This window comes from Mobula hypostoma, chromosome 12 (genome assembly GCF_963921235.1).
Source record: "Mobula hypostoma chromosome 12, sMobHyp1.1, whole genome shotgun sequence".
Classification (NCBI taxonomy): domain Eukaryota; kingdom Metazoa; phylum Chordata; class Chondrichthyes; order Myliobatiformes; family Myliobatidae; genus Mobula; species Mobula hypostoma.
The window spans coordinates 68,687,673-68,705,570 of record NC_086108.1 but is presented as its reverse complement, the minus strand read 5'-3'; the positions used below and the strand labels follow the sequence as shown (position 1 = coordinate 68,705,570).

The 17,898-nt window shown below is 41.4% G+C and overlaps 1 protein-coding gene across 2 annotated transcripts in view; it reads left to right on the top strand.

Annotated features, from left to right (window-relative positions):
* Positions 1-17,898, top strand: part of faf1 (Fas (TNFRSF6) associated factor 1) — a 415,765-nt gene that overhangs the window by 378,418 nt on the left and 19,449 nt on the right. For both annotated transcript variants that reach the window (XM_063064333.1, XM_063064334.1), the window contains one exon: positions 5,332-5,547. In XM_063064333.1, coding sequence (XP_062920403.1) covers positions 5,332-5,547 — 216 coding nt within the window. The remainder of the gene's footprint in view (positions 1-5,331; positions 5,548-17,898) is intronic.

Below are 17,898 nucleotides of genomic sequence, written 5' to 3'. Positions count from 1 at the left end.
ATGGCTGAAAAATTGGAGTAGGGGGCAGAGATTCAGATTTCTGGATAATTGGGACCTCTTCTGGGGTAGGTGTGACCTTTACAAAAGGGACAGATTGCACCTGAATCCAAATGGGGCCAATATTCTTGTGGACAGATTTACTAGAGCTGTTGGGAGCGGTTTAAACTAATATGGCAGGGGTATGGGAAACAGGATGATAGAGCTGAGGATGAGCCAACAGGTGTACAAGTAGATAATAGGTGTAACATGAACGTAAGGAAGGTCAAGCCAATGATTGGGTACAAATGCAGGTAAAGCAAAGAGTTAAATTGTACCACAAAGACAAAATTCAAAAGCGCACAGGACTGAAGGAACTGTATTTAAATGCGCGTAGCATTCAGTCTAAGGTGGACGAACCCATGGCGCAGTTAGAGATTGAGCAGTATGACTTTGTGGGCATCACTGAGTCGTGGCTGAAAGAAGACCATAGTTGGAGCTTAACATTAAAGGATATACTTTGTATTGAAAGGACAGGCAGGAAGGCAAAGGCAGTGGTGTGGCTCTGTTGGTAAGAGATAGAGTTACATCTTTAGAAAGAAGTACCATAGGGTCAGAGAATGTTGAATCTTTGTGGGTAGAGTTAAAAAATTGCAAGGGTCAAAAAAACCATTGTGGGAATCATATACAGGCCTCCAAATAGTAGCCAGGATGTGCGGTCGAGATTGCAAAGGGAGCTAGAAAAGGCATGTAATGGGAGTAATGACACGATTGTAATGGGAGACTTCAATATGCAAGGGGATGGGAGAAGTTAGGTTGTGTCAGATCACAAGAGAAGGAATTTGTTGAATACCTACGAGACAGCTTTTTAGGGCAGCTTGTGCTGGACCCTGCTCAGGGAAAGACTATCTTAGCTTGGTCGTTGTGTAATAACCCAGATCTTATTAGGGAGCTTAATGTAAAGGAACCCTTAGGAAGCAGTGATCATAATATGATTGAATTCATACTGCAATTTGGGAGGGAGAAGCATAAGTCACTTGTATCAGTATCACAATGGAATAAAGGGAATTACAGAGGCATGAGGAAGGAACTTGCCCAGGTGGATTGGAGGGGGATACTGGCAGGGATGACAGCACAGCAGAGATGGCTGACATTTCTGGGAATAGTTCACAAGACGTAGGATAGTTATGTCCCACAGAGGACGAAGTTCGCAAATGGCAGGAATAGGCAACTGTGGCTGACAAAGGAAGTTAAGAACTGCGTAAAAGCCAAGGAAAGGGCATATAAGGAGTGGGAAGTGGGATGATTTGGAAGTTTTTAAAATTCAACAAAAGGCAACTGAAAAAAGCTGTAAGTGAACAGATGAAATATGAGGGCAGACTAAGCAATAATATAAAGCAGGATACCAAAAGTTTTTTCAGTTTTATAAAGAGTAAAATGGAGTTGATATTGGATCACCAGAAAATGATGCTGGTGCGGTAGTAATGGGGAACAAAGAAATGGCAGATGAACTTAATAGTCTTCACCGTGGAAGACACTAGCCATGTACCAGAGGAACATGAGTGTCAAGGAGCAGTAGTCAGTGCCATTGCTATTACAAAGGCAGAAGTGTAAGGCAAGCTCTAAGGTCTTAAGGTAGATAGGTCACCTGGGCCAGATGGACTACATTCCAGAGTCCGCAGAGAGGTTGCTGAAGAGTTAATGGATGCATTGGTTATGATCTTTCAAGAATCACTTGATTCTGGCATGGCCCAAGAGGACTGGAAGATTGCAAATGTCACTCCGCTCTTCAAGAAGGGAGGAAGGCAAAAGAAAGGAAATTGTAGACCAGTTAGCCTAACCTCAGTGGTTGGGAAAGTGTTGGAGTGTATTAATAAGGATGAGGTTTTGAGGTACTTGGAGACTAATGATAAAATAAGTCAAAGCCAGCATGGTTTCTGTAAAGGGAAATCTTGCCTGACAAACCTGTTACAGTTCTTTGAGGAAGTAACAAGCAAGATGGACAAAGGAAAGGCAGTGGATGTCATTAACTTAGATTTTCAGAAGGCGTTTGATAAGGTGCCATATATGAGGGTGTTTAACAGGATAAAATCTTATGGCATTACAGAAAAGATACTGGTATGGATAGCGGAATGACTGACAGGCAGGAGGCAGTGAGTGGGAATAAAAGGGGCCTTTTCTGGTTGGCTGCTGGTGGTGTTCCTCAGAAGTCAATATTGGGACTGCTGCTTTTCACATTGTTTGTCAATGATTTAGATAATGGAATTGATGGCTTTGTGGCCAAGTTTGCGGATGATACGAAGATAGGTGGAGGGGTGGGTGGTGCTGAGGAAACAATGCAATTGCAGCAGGACTTAGACAAATTAGAAGAATGGGCAAAATAAGTAGCAGATGGAATGCAGTGTTGGGAAATGTATGAAAATACATTTTGGTGAAAGGAACAATAGTGTGGACTATTATCTAAATGAGGAGAAGGTTCAAACATCAGAGCTGCAGAGGGACTTCGGAGTCCTTGTGCAAGACTCCCAGAAGATTAATTTACAGGTCGAATCCGTGGTAAAGAAGGCAAATGCAATGTTGACATTTTTTTCAAGGGGAATAGAATATAAAAGCAAGGAGATGATGCTGTGCCTTTATAAGACATAAGTTAGGTTGCACTTGAAGTATTGTCAACAGTTTTGGGCCCCATATCTCAGAAGGGATGTGTTGTCATTGGAGAGAGTCCAGAGGAGGTTAACAAGGATAGTCCCAGGAATGAAGGGGTTAATATATGAGGAGTGCTTGGCAACTTTGAGCCTATACTCACTGGAATTTAGAAGAATGCAGGGGGATCTCACTGAAACATACCGGCTAGGACTAGATAGGGTGGATGTGGAGAGGATGTTTCCTATGATGGGGGTATCCAGAACTAGAGGGCGCAGCCTCAAAATTGAGGGGTGACCCTCCAGAGCAGAGGTAAGGAGGATTTTTTTTAGGTAGAGAGTAGTAAATCTGTTAAATGCTCTGCCACAGACTGCCCTGGAGTCCAGGTCCATGGGTATATTTAAGGTGGAAGTTGATTATTTCCTGATTGGTCAGGGCACCCAAGGATATGGCGAGAAGGCGGGTGTGTGGGGTTGAGTGGGATCCGGGATCAGCCATGATGGAATGGCGGTGCAGACTCGATCAGCTGAATGGCCTAATCTGCGTCTATGTCTTATGGTCCTCAAAAACTGAGTGACTGTGCAAGAAGGGGACCAGTGAGGGAGGTCACCAAGAGACCTATGACAACTGTGGAGGAGTTGCAAGCTTCAGTGGCTGAGATGGGAGAGAGTGCACATACAACAACTGTTGCCCAGGTGCTTCACCAGTTGCAGCTTTATGTGAGAGTGCCAAAGAGAAAGCCACTATTGAAAAAAATTCACGTGAAATCTCGGCTAGAGTTTCCCTAAGAGTATGTGGCAGACTCTGAAGTCGGCTGGAAGAAGGTTCTATGGTCTGATGAAACCAAAATTGAGCTTTTTGACCATCAGACTAAATGCTGTGTTTGGTGTAAGCCAAACACTGCATATCATCAAAAACACACCATCCCTGCCGTGAAGCACGGTGGTGGCTGCATCATGCTGTGGGGATGTGTCACTGCAGCAGGCCCTGAAAGGCTTGTGAAGATAGAGGGTAAAATGACTGCAGCAAAATACATGGAAATCTTGGAGGAAAACCTGATGCAGTCTGCAAGAGAATTGTGACTTGGGAGGAGATTTGTTTTCCAGCAAGACAATGACCCCAAGCATAAAACCAAAGCTACACAGGAATGGTTTAAAACAACAACGTTAATGTCCTGGAGTGGCCAAGTTAGAGTCCAGCCCTCAATCCAATTGAGAATTTGTGACTGGACTTGAAAAAGGCTGTTCACTTATGATTCTCTTGCAATCTAACAGAGCTTGAGCAGTTTTCTAAAGAAGAATGGGGGAAAATTGCAGTGTCCAGATATGCACACAGACTCGAGGCTGTAATTGCTACCAAAGGTGCATATGCTAAATACTGGCTTGAAGGGTGTGATTATGCAATCAATTATTTTGTGTTTAATAATTGTAATAAATTTAGACCAATTTGTAGACATTTGTTTTCACTTTGACATTAGTCTCTTCTATTGATCAGCATCAAAAAAAGCCAAATTAAAGCCACTGTGATTCAATGTTGTAAAACAGTAAAACTTGAAAACTTCCAAGGAGGGTAAATACTTTTTATAGGCACTATAACTACATTGATTACACTGGACAACAAAGATTTTGCTTCCTGAACACTTTTGGATGTATCTTGTAGATTTTGATCATGAAAATCACCATGACAATTCCCTATCATGCACCATATTTTTGAAATGGACTACATTTGTTATTTCAATTCATAATTCAAGTCAGAATAACTGATGCCAAGATAAGGAAGTCATTTCTGTTGGTTCACAAATCAATCAGGTCATCAATGACAGGCAATTCAAAGAACATGTAGTGGAATCGGAGAAAATTGCATAGAACCCATTCAAGGATGTAGTTGAAACTTTTCTTGGCGACTACAGAGCACGAAACTGTGCAGCTGGTTGACAACATGCTTCAAGCATAGAAAACCATGGAGTGCAACATGTCACTAAATATTATTTTTCTGCAATCCCATTTAGACTTCTTCCCTGTAAATTTTGGGACTGTCAATAACAAGCATGGTGAAAGGTTTCACCAAGACATGCAGGCATGGAGAAGCGGTATCATGGTAACTAGAATCTTATCAGTGCTGGCTGATCATTGTTGGATACTCAAGCGAGAAGCCTCAGACACCAAGAACAAACGAATATCATCAACAAAACATTTTTAGCTTAGCTGAACTATTGCAAAGCATCAGCACCATTATGCAATTAAATGCATTATATTCAATAAAATTTATTTTCTTGTTTCTCGAAGCTCCTACATGATACAAGTAGTCTGAAATTATATTTGTGTTCAGCTTCAAGCTGTCTAGCATGAACAAAAAAATTTCTGAGGAAGCAACTCTTTCGCAAAAATTTGTTGTCCAATGTTATCTGGATTTGAAGATCAACTTAATAAATGTAAACATCAACAGATTAAAACTGCTTCAGATTTCAACACTTCATATAAAAATGGTGAAAATAAATGAGAAAATTGTTACAATCCATTGTATTTTCCATTAATATAGTAAATCTTTTCTGTGTGTTGTCCTATTGACTACCTGTATTACAAGTCCAATAATTGAAATGGGCAAAGGGAAGTTATTATTTTTGCTGAAGTTTGGTGGAAAACTGATCTCTGCACTTAATTTCTATGAGAACTTACTCATAGAAAGTTCTGTTATATCTTGTTATTTATCCAGGCTATTCGATTGTCCCTTGAGCAGTCATTACCTCCAGAGCCAAGAGAGGAGAGCAATGAACTTGTCAGTAAGCTACGAATCAGAACACCACGTGGGGAATTCTTTGAACGACGTTTCTTAGCAAGCAACAAACTCCAAGTTGTCTTTGATTTTGTGGCTTCCAAAGGCTTCCCAAAAGATGAGTATAAACTGCTGAGCACCTTCCCCAGAAGAGATGTAAGTGTACCATATAATCTTTTATGCACTTTAACTTAATATAATTTCAATATGGAAATATCAAAGCCAGTGTTGCAGAATTATGAAAAGGGCTTTGCAGAAATGTTCAAAGTTTAAACTTGCTGGCCGCTTTTTGCCACCCTTTTTCTAACTGTGTTTTGATACTGGACTCATAGTATGGGAACCACATTCATGGTTGTAACAGGCAAGGATAATTATCAGCTAAATGGTAATGTTCATATCAATTGAATTTACCTGCATTTTTTTGTTCTTTTGAATTGGTAAATGTTAGTACTTTTTTACAATCTTATAAGTCTTATGGGTGTGTGGTTTAGTAGCTTTTGAATTGACGAGAGCATCTTTGATGGTACTTCTCGAAATCCCAATTCAAAATGTCCCAGAAAGCTTTGATAACCAGCAAAGCCCTTTTCACAGATCTGAGGAGCTAAAATGCAGTGGGACTTAGCATTATTCTAATAGTCTCTTGAAACAATGAAGAATGGTTTAAAAATAAGATCAAACAATCTTTTTGTTTCTTTTTCAAGAAGTGATTCAAAACTACAAAACAACACTTTAAAAATATTAATTTTAAAAATGAAAATTGCTTCTTCCTGTGCTTTCTTATCTAAAGTTTGTAGATCAACAGTCAAGGATATGAGGAAAAGGATGGAGTAACACTTTTGCTGTAAATGCTCAGATTTGGTAACTGTGTAATGGAGACCAGTGGCAAACCAGAACAGCAGTTAAGAAAATAGGTCATTCCAAATACAAAAATTCATCAATGATGCTTTGAAGATTATCTGTGGAGCCTCATTCTTGCATAAAAGTGCTTGGTTTATAGTTTACAGTTATCTATTCAGCACCTTACAGTGCAAAGCATCTTCTGTTAGCACAGCTTAAGAGGAGAGCTTGGAGAAGATTTCAATTCAGTGAAATCTATAATCATATGAACTCCTTAGTTCTCCTGTGCATTTATTTTGGTCTGCATTCACCAGTCATCTCTGGAGCGATATTTATTGTTGTTAGCTTCCTAGGCAAAGCCATTTCCATCACCAAGGAGGGATTTGGCATATGGTAATCACTGCTGGATCAGTAATCCGGAGACCCGGTTATATGCTGGGGACATGGGTTTGAATCCCACCATTGCAGATAGTGAATTCAATACAAGTATCTGATGACCATGAAATCATGTCGATTGTCGTAAAAAAAACATGTGGTTCACTACTGTTTTTTAGGGGAGGAATCCTACGTGGTCTGACCTATATGTGATGTTGTTGACTCTTAAATGCCCTCTGAAATGGCCGAGTAAGCCACTCAGTTGTATCCAACTGCTAAAAAGAAAATAATAAGGAATGAACCTAGGCACTGGAAATATCAATGGGAAAACCAGCCTTATTGACCGTACAAAACTGGCAGACCACAGTACGTGTGCTTGCAACACTGTGTGTCCAACAGAGTGCACTGGGGCTCCACAGGGGACTGTCTTGTCTCCCTTTCTCTTCACCTTTTACACCTCGGACTTCAACTACTGCACGGAGTGTTGTCATCTTCAGAAGTTTTCGGATGACTCTGCCATAGTTGGATGCATCAGCAAGGGAGATGAGGCTGAGTACAGGGCTACGGTAGGAAACTTTGTCACATGGTGTGAGCAGAATTATCTGCAGCTTAATGTGAAAAAGACTAAAGAGCTGGTGGTAGACCTGAGGAGAGCTAAGGTACCGGTGACCCCTGTTTCCATCCAGGGGGTCAGTGTGGACATGGTGGAGGATTACAAATACCTGGGGATACAAATTGGCCAGTGATTTTGTAGGGATGGAACTGGACTCTCTCACGGTGGTGTCTGAAAGGAGGATGCTGTCTAAGTTGCTTGCCATCTTAGTCAATGTCTCCCATCCACTACATACTACTGGGTGGGCACAGGAGTACATTCAGTCGGAGACACATTCCACCGAGGTGCAACACTGAGCGTCATAGGAAGTCATTCCTGCCTGTGGCCAACAAACTTTACAACTCCTCCCTCGGAGGGTCAGACATCCTGAGCCAATAGGCTGGTCCTGGACTTATTTCATAATTTACTGACATAATTTACATATTACTATTTAACTATTTATGGTTCTATTACTATTTATTATTTATGGAGCAACTGTAACAAAAACCAATTTCCCCAGGGATTAATAAACATAGAAACATAGAAAATAGGTGCAGGAGTAGGCCATTCAGTCCTTCAAGCCTGCACCACCATTCAGTATGATCATGGCTGATCATCCAACTCAGAACCCTGTACCAGCCTTCCCCCCATACCCCCTGATCCCTTTAGCCACAAGGGCCGTATCTAACTCCCTCTTAAATATAGCCAATGAACTGGCCTCAAATGTTTCCTGTGGCAGAGAATTCCACAGATTCACCACTCTCTGTGTGAAGAAGTTTTTCCTAATCTCGGTCCTAAAAGGCTTCCCCTTTATCCTCAAACTGTGACCCCTCGTTCTGGACTTCCCCAACATCGGGAACAATCTTCCTGCATCTAGCCTGTCCAATCCCTTTTGGATTTTATATATTTCAATAAGATCCCCCCTCAATTTCTAAATTCCAACGAGTATAAGCCTAGTCAATCCAGTCTTTCATCAGATGAAAGTCCTGCCATCCCAGGAATCAATCTGGTGAACCTTCTTTGTACTCCCTCTATGGCAAGGATGTCTTTCCTCAGATTAGGAGACTAAAACTGCACACAATACTCCATGTGTGGTCTCACCAAGGCCTTGTACAACTGCAGTAGTACCTCGCTGCTCTTGTACTGGAATCCTCTTGCTATGAATGCCAGCATACCATTCGCCTTTTTCACCGCCTGCTGTACCTACATGCCCACTTTCAATGACTGGTGTATAGTGACACCCAGGTCTCGTTGCACCTCCCCTTTTCCTAATTGGCCACCATTCAGATAATAATCTGTTTTCCTGTTTTTGCCACCAAAGTGGATAACCTCACATTTATCCACATTAAGTTGCATCTGCCATGAATTTGCCCACTCACCTAACCTATCCAAGTCACCTTGCTTCCTCTTAGCATCCTCCTCACAGCTAACACTGCCACCCAGCTTCGTGTCATCTGCAAACTTGGAGATGCTGCATTTAATTCCCTCATCTAAGTCATTAATATATATTGTAAACAACTGGGGTCCCAGCACTGAGCCTTGCGGTACCCCACTAGTCACTGCCTGCCATTCTGAAAAGGTCCCATTTATTCCCACTCTTTGCTTCCTGTCTGCCAACCAATTCTCTATCCACATCAATACCATACCCCCAATACCGTGTGCTTTAAGTTTGCACACTAATCTCCTGTGTGGGACCTTGTCAAAAGCCTTTTGAAAATCCAAATATACCACATCCACTGGTTCTCCCCTATCCACTCTACTAGTTACATCCTCAAAAAATTCTATGAGATTCATCAGGCATGATTTTTCTTTCACAACTTTGACTTTGTCCGATGATTTCACCGCTTTCCAGATGTGCTGTTATCACATCTTTGATAACTGACTCTAGCATTTTCCCCACCACCAATGTTAGGCTAACCGGTCTATAATTCCCTGGTTTCTCTCTCCCTCCTTTTTTAAAAAGTGGGGTTACATTAGCCACCCTCCAATCCTCAGGAACTAGTCCAGAATCTAAAGAGTTTTGAAAAATTATCACTAATGCATCCACTATTTCTTGGGCTACTTCCTTAAGCACTCTGGACCATCTGGCCCTAGGGATTTATCTGCCTTTAATCCCTTCAATTTACCTAACACCACTTCCCTACTAACATGTATTTCCCTCAGTTCCTCCATCTCACTGGACCCTCTGTCCCCTACTATTTCCAGAAGATTATTTATGTCCTCCTTAGTGAAGACAGGACCAAAGTAGTTATTCAATTGGTCTGCCATGTCCTTGTTCCCCATAATCAATTCACCTGTTTCTGTCCGTAGGGGACCTACATTTGTCTTACCAATCTTTTTCTTTTCACATATCTATAAAAGCTTTTACAGTCAGTTTTTATGTTCCCTGCCAGTTTTCTCTCATAACCTTTTTTCCCCTTCCTAATTAAGCCCTTTGTCCTCCTCTGCTGAACTCTGATTTTCTCCCAGTCCTCAGGTGAGCCACTTTCTCTGGCTAATTTGTATGCTTCTTTGGAATTGATGCTATCCCTAATTTCCTTTGTCAGCCACGGGTGCACTACCTTCCTTGATTTATTCTTTTCCCAAACTGGGATAAACAATTGTTGTAGTTCATCCATGCGATCTTTAAATGCTTGCCATTGCATATCCACCATCAACCCTTTAAGTGTCATTTGCCAGTCTATCTTAGCTAATTCACGTCTCATACCTTCAAAGTTACCCTCCTTTAAGTTCAGAACCTTTGTTTCTGAACTAACTATGTCACTCTCCATCTTAATAAAGAATTCCACCATATTATGGTCACTCTTACCCAAGGGGCCTCTCACCACAAGATTGCTAATTAACCGTTCTTCATTGCTCAATACCCAGTCTAGAATAGCCTGCTCTCTAGTTGGTTCCTCGACATGTTGGTTCAAAAAACCATCCCGCATACATTCCAAGAAATCCTCTTCCTCAGCACCCTTAGCAATTTGGTTCACCCAATCTATATGTAGATTGAAGTCACCCATTATAACTGCTGTTCCTTTATTGCACACATTTCTAATTTCCTGTTTAATACCATCCCCAACCTCACTACTACTGTTAGGTGGCCTGTACACAACTCCCACAAGCGTTTTCTGCCCCTTAGTGTTATGCAGCTCTACCCATATCGATTCCACATCCTCCCGGCTAATGTCCTTCCTTTTTATTGTGTTAATCTCCTCTCTAACCAGCAATGCTACCCCACCTCCTTTTCTCTCATGTCTATCCCTGCTGAATATTGAATATCCCTGAATGTTGAGCTCCCATCCCCGGTCACCCTGGAGCCATGTCTCTGTGATCCCAACTATATCATATTCATTAATAACAATCTGCACCTCTAATTCATCCACCTTGTTACAAATGCTTCTTGCATTGACACACAAAGCCTTCAGTCTCACTTTTACAACACTCTTAGCCCTTATACAATTATGTTGAAAAGTGGCCCTTTTTGATTTTTGCCCTGGATTTGCCGGCCTGCCACTTTTACTTTTCACCTTACTACTTTTTGCTTCTACCCTCATTTTACACCCCTCTGTCTCTCTGCACTTGTTCCCATCCCCCTTTTGTGAATTAACCTCCTCTCTCCTAGTCTCTTTAATTTGATTCCCACCCTCCAACCATTCTAGTTTAAAGTCACCGCAGTAGCCCTCGCTAATATCCCCGCCAGGATATTGGTCCCCCTAGGATTCAAGTGTAACCCGTCCTTTTTGAACAGGTCATACCTGCCCCAAAAGAGGTCCCAATAATCCAAAAACTTGAATCCCTGCCCCCTACTCCAATCCCTCAGTCACACATTTATCCTCCACCTCATTGCATTCCTACTCTCACTGTCGCGTGGCACAGTGAGACTATGACTATGACTATGACTATGACTAAAGTCTTCCTTACTAACATCTGGGGACTTGTGCCAAAGTTGAGAGAGCTGTCTCATAGACTAGTCACGCAACAGCCTGACATGCTTGTACTCACAGAATCATACCTTACTGTTAACATTCTGGGCTCCACCATCACCATTCCTGGGTATGTACTGTCTCACCAGCAGGACAGATCTAGCGGAGCAGGTGGCACAGTGGTATACAGTAGAGAGGGAGTTGCCCTGGCAACTCTCAACATCAACTCTGGACCCCATGAAGTCTCAAGGCACCAGGTTAAATTTAGGCAAGGAATCCTCCTGCTCGTTACCACGTAATGACCTCCCTCAGCTGATGAATCAGTACTTCTCCATGTTGAGCAGCACTTGGAGAAGGCATTGAGGGTGGCAAGGGCACAGGATGTACTCTGGGTGGGGGACTTCAATGTCCACTGCACACAAGAGTGGTTTGAAGTACCACCACAGACCAAGGTGGTCGGGTCCTACTGGGCATAGCTACTTGACTGGGACTACAGCAGATGGTGAGGGAACCAACAAAATGAAAAAACACACCTGACCTCATCTCACCAACCTGCCTGCCAGAGAAGCATCTGTCCATGACCACTGTCTCCACATTGAAGAAATCCTCCACCAGGTTGTGTGGTATGACCACCGTGCTAAATGGGATAGACTTCAAACAGATCCAGCAGCCCAAGAATGGGCATCTACGAGGTGCTGTGGCCATCAGCAGCAGCAGAATTGTACTCAACTACAATCTGTAACCTCATGGTCTGGCATATTCCCCACCCTAACATTACCACCAGGCCAGGGGATCAACCCTGGTTCAATGAAGAGTGCAGGAGGGCATGCCAAGAATAACAGCAGGCATACCTCAATTTGAGGCATCACTCTGGTGAAACCACAGTACAGGACTACTTGCATGCCAAACACCATAAGCAGTAAGTAGCAGACAGAGCTTAGTGGTCCCACAACCAATGGATCAGATCCAAGCTCTGTAGTCCTGCCACATCTAGCCGTGAATAGTGGTTGACAATCAAACAACTCACTGGAGGAGGAGGCTCCATAAGTATCCCATCCTCAATGATAGAGGAGCCCAGCACACCTGTGTAAAAGATAAGACTGAGGCATTTACAACAATCTTCAGTCAGCAGTGCCAAGTAGATGATCCAGCTCAGCCTGGTCCAGAAGTCCCCAGCATCCTAGATGTCAGTATGCAGCCAATCTGATTCACTCCACTTGATATCAAGAAACAGCTGAAATCACTGGACACTGTGAAGGCTAGGGGCTCAGACAAAATGCCGGCTATAGTCTTGAAGAATTGGGCTCCAAAACTTACTCCGCCACTAGCCAAGCTGTTCCAGTACATCTACAACGCCGGCATCTGCCCGGCAATGTGGAAAATTGCTCAGGTATGTCTTGTACACAAGAAACAGGGCAGGTTCAACCCAGCCAATTACTGCCCTATCAGCCTACTCTCAATCATCAGCAAAGTAATGGAAGGGGGTCATCAACAATTAGTTCCGCTTGGTGGTGCAATAATATCAGCGCCAGACTCTGGAGCGAAGGTTCCCGAGTTTGAATCCAAGTTGGGTTGAGCATTGAGCTAGCAACTTGGCCTCGTATAAACAAGAATAGCTTGCTATGGAAACACCGTCATGACGTTGCCCCGATAACTCCACTGCCAAGTTAAGGGCTATCCTTTTTCTCTTCTTCTTCATCATCAACAATGCTATCATACAGCACCTACTTGGCAGTAACCTGCTTACGGATGCCCAGTCTGGGTTCTGTCAAGGCCATTCAGCTCCTGACCTCATCACCTCCTTGGTCGAAACATGGACCAAATACCAGAGGTGAGGTGAAAGTGATAGCCCTCGACATCAAGGCAGCATTTGACCAAGTATGGAATCAAGGTGCAATTGCTAAAATGGAGTCAATGGGAATTAGGGGGAAACCCCTCTGCTGGTTGGAATCATATCTGATACAAAGGAAGATGTTTGTGATGGTTGGAGGTCCATCACCTCATCCTCAGGACATCACTGCAGGAGTTCCTCAGGGAAGTGTCCTAGGACCAACCATCTTCAGCTGATTCATCAATGACCTTCCTTCCAATCATAAGGTCAGAAGTGGGGATGCTCGCAGATGACTGCACAATGTTCTGCACTATTCGTGACTCCTCAGATAGTGAAACAGTTCATACCCAAATGCAGCAGGACCTGGACAATATCCAGGCTTGGACTGTCAAGAGACCAGTAACATTCAAGCCATGCAAGTGCCAGGCAATGACCATCTCCAACAAGAGAGGCTCTAACCATCGTCCCTTGATATTCAGAGGTCAACATCACTGAATCCCCTACTATCAACATCCTGGGGGTTACCATTGACAGAAAACTGAACTGGTCTAGCTATATAACCACCATGACTACCAGAGCAGGTCAAAGACTATGAATTCTGTGGTGTGTAACTCACCTCCTGACTCCCCAAAGCCTGTCCAGCATCTACAAGGCTCAGGTCAGGAATGTAATGGAATACTCGCCTGAATGAGTGCAGCTCCATCAACACTCAAGAAGTTTGACACCATCCACTACAAGGCAGCCCACTTGATTGATAGCCCTTCCACAAGCATCCAGTCCCTCCACCAGCGACGAACAGTTGCAGCAGTGTGTACTATCTACAAGATGCTGTGCAACAACACCTAAGGCAGCACTTTCCAGATCCATGACCACTACCATCTGGAACAGGGGTAGACAACCTGAAGCATAAATGATTTTATAGCATGCATTATTCATTAGTTTGAGGCAAAACATAACTAGATGTATTTAAGTGGATAACTCCCATATTTCAAGTTTTTTATGGCATTTATCTGGCCTACCGTCCACTCATTAATACGCGATCTGGCCCACAGAGGCAAAAAGGTTGCCTTCCCCTCATCTAGAAGGATGAGAACAGCACATACCTGGGAACACCGCCACTTGGAAATCCCCCTCCAAGTCACTCACCATACTGACTTGGAAACATACACCGTTCCTTCATTATTGCCGGGTCAAAATCATGGAATTCACTTCCTAACAGCACTGTGAGTGTATCTATACCTCAGGAACTGCAGCAGTTCAAAAAGGCAGCTCATCACCACCTTCTCAAGGGCAACCAGGGATGGGCAATAAATGCTGGCTTAGCTGGCAATGGCCACATCCCGTAAATGAATTTTAAAATATCTGTCCACAGCTATTGAAAAATGTTGTCAGCTGGCCTAACTCGCTGTAAAAACATGAAAATCATAATACTGTTGAATAGTTATGACATTCAAAATATTTTATAAAATTTAAAATTAATTTTAAAAATTAAAAAATGCAAAGAAAAGCATGCAAGGGCACTGAAACAACTTAATAGCACTATAGGCAATGGCGACCTCCTTCAGTTAGTGGATTCCCCAGCATAAGCATTGGGAAGCTAAGTTGCAATGTTTCCATGCATTCTCATTGTTAACATATAGGTTAGGAGAAAGCATCATCATTGTGGACACAGTGGTTGAATAAGGCTGGAATCAGCTCACCACCCATATTCCCTGCCTCCATACACTTACTTGGACTGAAGGGCCAAATGAGCTGAGTCACTGTACCTGGTAGTCATATGGTGTAGTTGGGCTTCAGCAACAGTGATGACTCAGGCCTTGCTTCTGGAACATCCTAACACCATGTGGCAGGTGGCAAGGTTGGTTTAGTGCTTGCTTCCCTTCAAAAGTTTGAGGCTGGTTTTTTAGTTATTTTAGAAATAATATTTAGAGATATTTAAATAAAATGTTAAAAGGTATTCTAATTTCTCAAAATTTAATTGTTAATATTAACTGAAAACACTTGAGCAATAACCAAAACATTTTGTTATATATTACTTATTTCCTCCTCAGCTCCAGCTAAGGAGTTTTTAGTTAAGTGTATGGTGACCTAATCCTACCCCAAGCCTGGCAGTTTTAGGAATGGTGTGGCACATTGCTGATCATGATTCTGTTGTCTATGTCAGTCTGGGAGAAGTGAAATAATTTGGCCCAATAAATACTTTTGTTGCCAGGAGCCAGAATTGCATTCTAAACTTGATCCTTTATACAATGTGGTTGCAATTAATTCTCAGGGGATCCCTTTATAAAGGTACAGTGTTTAGAAGAATGATTTTGAGCTGATTTCTCAATAGCTCCTAGATCTGGAGGGCAGTAGGTCCCACACTGTGAGACTAACCTATTCCTGGTTGCATGGCCGTATGAACATAGTCAGTATTCTTCATTTGCATTTATGGCATTCCAGCTTTTTCCAGAAAACATTAGAATATATCTGTTATGGAACAGATATGGATAGAAGTTTGCTTGTTCTAATCAAGTTTTCTGCTTTACGGTTGTAAATCATCTTGGAGTAGAAAGTTGACTCATAAGCACTCATAACCTGCTTGGTTCTCATCAAATATTGCTCTTCACTAAGTTTTGCAAAGTGCTGAAAAAAATCAGAACACATTAGCCTTGCAGTGTAGACCCTTGTGCTCCCTTGCAGCTCATTTCCAATATATTCTTACATCCTACTGTAAGTACTCCCACCAATTTCTTTTGTAAAATATTTAATTAGTTAGCGTGATCTACTTCCTGGGTCCTACACAAAGCTCTAACTGGAAGCAAAAATCTAAACTATCAGACTTGAAAAAATGCTGGAGGCATAAGAGATGCTGGAATCTGGTGCAGGAAATAAACTGCTGGAAGAACTCAGTAGGTCAAGCATCTGTGATAGCAGAGGAATAGCCAACATTTTTGATTGAGGCCGTGCACCAGTTTGATTCAGGGCTTGACCTGAAGCATCAGCCGCACCTTTGACTTGAAAAATACTGGCACATTTTTCTCTGCATTTGATCTTGAACTCAGTTGCAAGTCTGTAACATTGTTTTATTACTAATCTTTCAGATTTTTACACACAGAAGAAATGTGTAAAGGGAAGAGTTCTGCATGGTATTCAGTTTTATGATTAACATTGAATTTTTGCAAGATTATATATTTCAAGATTTTGTAACATTTTATTAGCTAAAAGATAATATACCCAATATATTATTGGCTGAATTACTAAAAAATCTCAGCTGTCTGCCTCTTCAGTATGGAACTGAAGGTCTTATTTGATCTGTTTTCAAGCAAAGCCTACTTGGATTGCCTGTAGAATCAGCTAATGTTAGCAGCTGGCAGGAAGATTACCTACAGGGAAAGCTAACTAGGCACCAAACCACTTCTCTTTGGACCAGTTTCAAAAAAGTGCCTTTGGACATCAAATACAAAGCTGGCATATGGATAATTCCTCATACCTTTACCAAGTATTATCTTATAGATTTATCAACTAACGAGTTGATAAACATTTGCACGTAGATTTCAGATGTAAGCCATCTGTTAATTCCGAAAGCCCACCCTTATTTCAAGAATAGTTTGGATACCGTGAGTATATTTGTGACATTGTGAAGAAAATTATTCTCTGTAGATTTTTAGTCCCTTGACTTTTTACTATTCCTGTAGATTTGCCACTTTGGCAACTAAAATTGTGTTCTATAATCAATCCAAAATCTGTTTTGCATTAGCTTACAGGTCTACCTAAGAACAGGGTTTATTCTGTAGTTGTTATAGGATACTTTAAATTGACGAAATATTCATCAGTTTCCACAAAATGGATCAGAAGTTTTTTTCTGTAACAAAATATACCACACATGGAAGAAATTGTAAGTGAGCAGTTCATAAACTGTTCTATCTTCTAAACTGTAAATTACAATTAAATTAAGTTGAAATACAAAGGAAATAAAGCAAATAATGTAACATTGATTTCATGAGATTTCTAATATAGACTCATTACATCTTATTAGGAAATGGAAGATTCCCCCTAACAGACTTCACAAATCACTACCCAAAAATTTGAGATACAGAGTAAGATTCACTTTCACAAAATTTATGTGGCACAGAAATTCAATAAATAAACACAAATTTTATTTTTTGCAACTTCTGTTTTCAGACGTGCAGGTTACATGACTTTGAGTTATGGAAAAACATGATGTAGATAATTTCTAGGAATGCAACACCCTACCATCCCATAATCTGACGTCACCTGTGAGCTTATTAGTTGCCTATTTATTAAAACTGTGTAAGTCTGTCATGAACTATATAAATGTAAATTAAAATGTTCAAAATATGCATTAAACTAAATCATTTTATTCTTAGATTACCTCAGCTACGTCAGTATAATTGTATATTCTTCAAAATTAATTTAACATGTTAATTTTGAGAAGTAACATTTCACTTAATGAGTTTGACTTCATTGGTGGTACACTCTATTGGTTCATAATTATATCGTGTAGTTTCTCTTAGCTTTTCTATATTTCTTCCCCCTTGAAATTTCTTTCTCGCCTAGAAATTTATCTAATGAAGGATTAATCACATCAATGACAAAAATGATGCATGTTATATATTTCCATGACATTTTTATTTTTGCCCCAAAACTGAACATTTTGCAATTGGATAAATATTCTGTCAATTTGAAATGTATTTGATGGGTGGAAACTTGTTGATAGCTAACCTGTCGGAGCTTACTGGTCACCTTCCATAACCCAATAGCCACAGGCTTCTACTCCGAGTCTGACACATAACTGGTTAGTTACTTCAGGACCTCTCCAAGTATGTCAAATTCTGCCCCCAAAATGACATTGGCATCTGGTGAGACCCTGCAGTCAGACTCAGAGGCTGTTAAATCTGTCGTCATGCATATGTTTGTGAATATATTTACTGCTTCTAAATGTTTACAAATGCTATTTT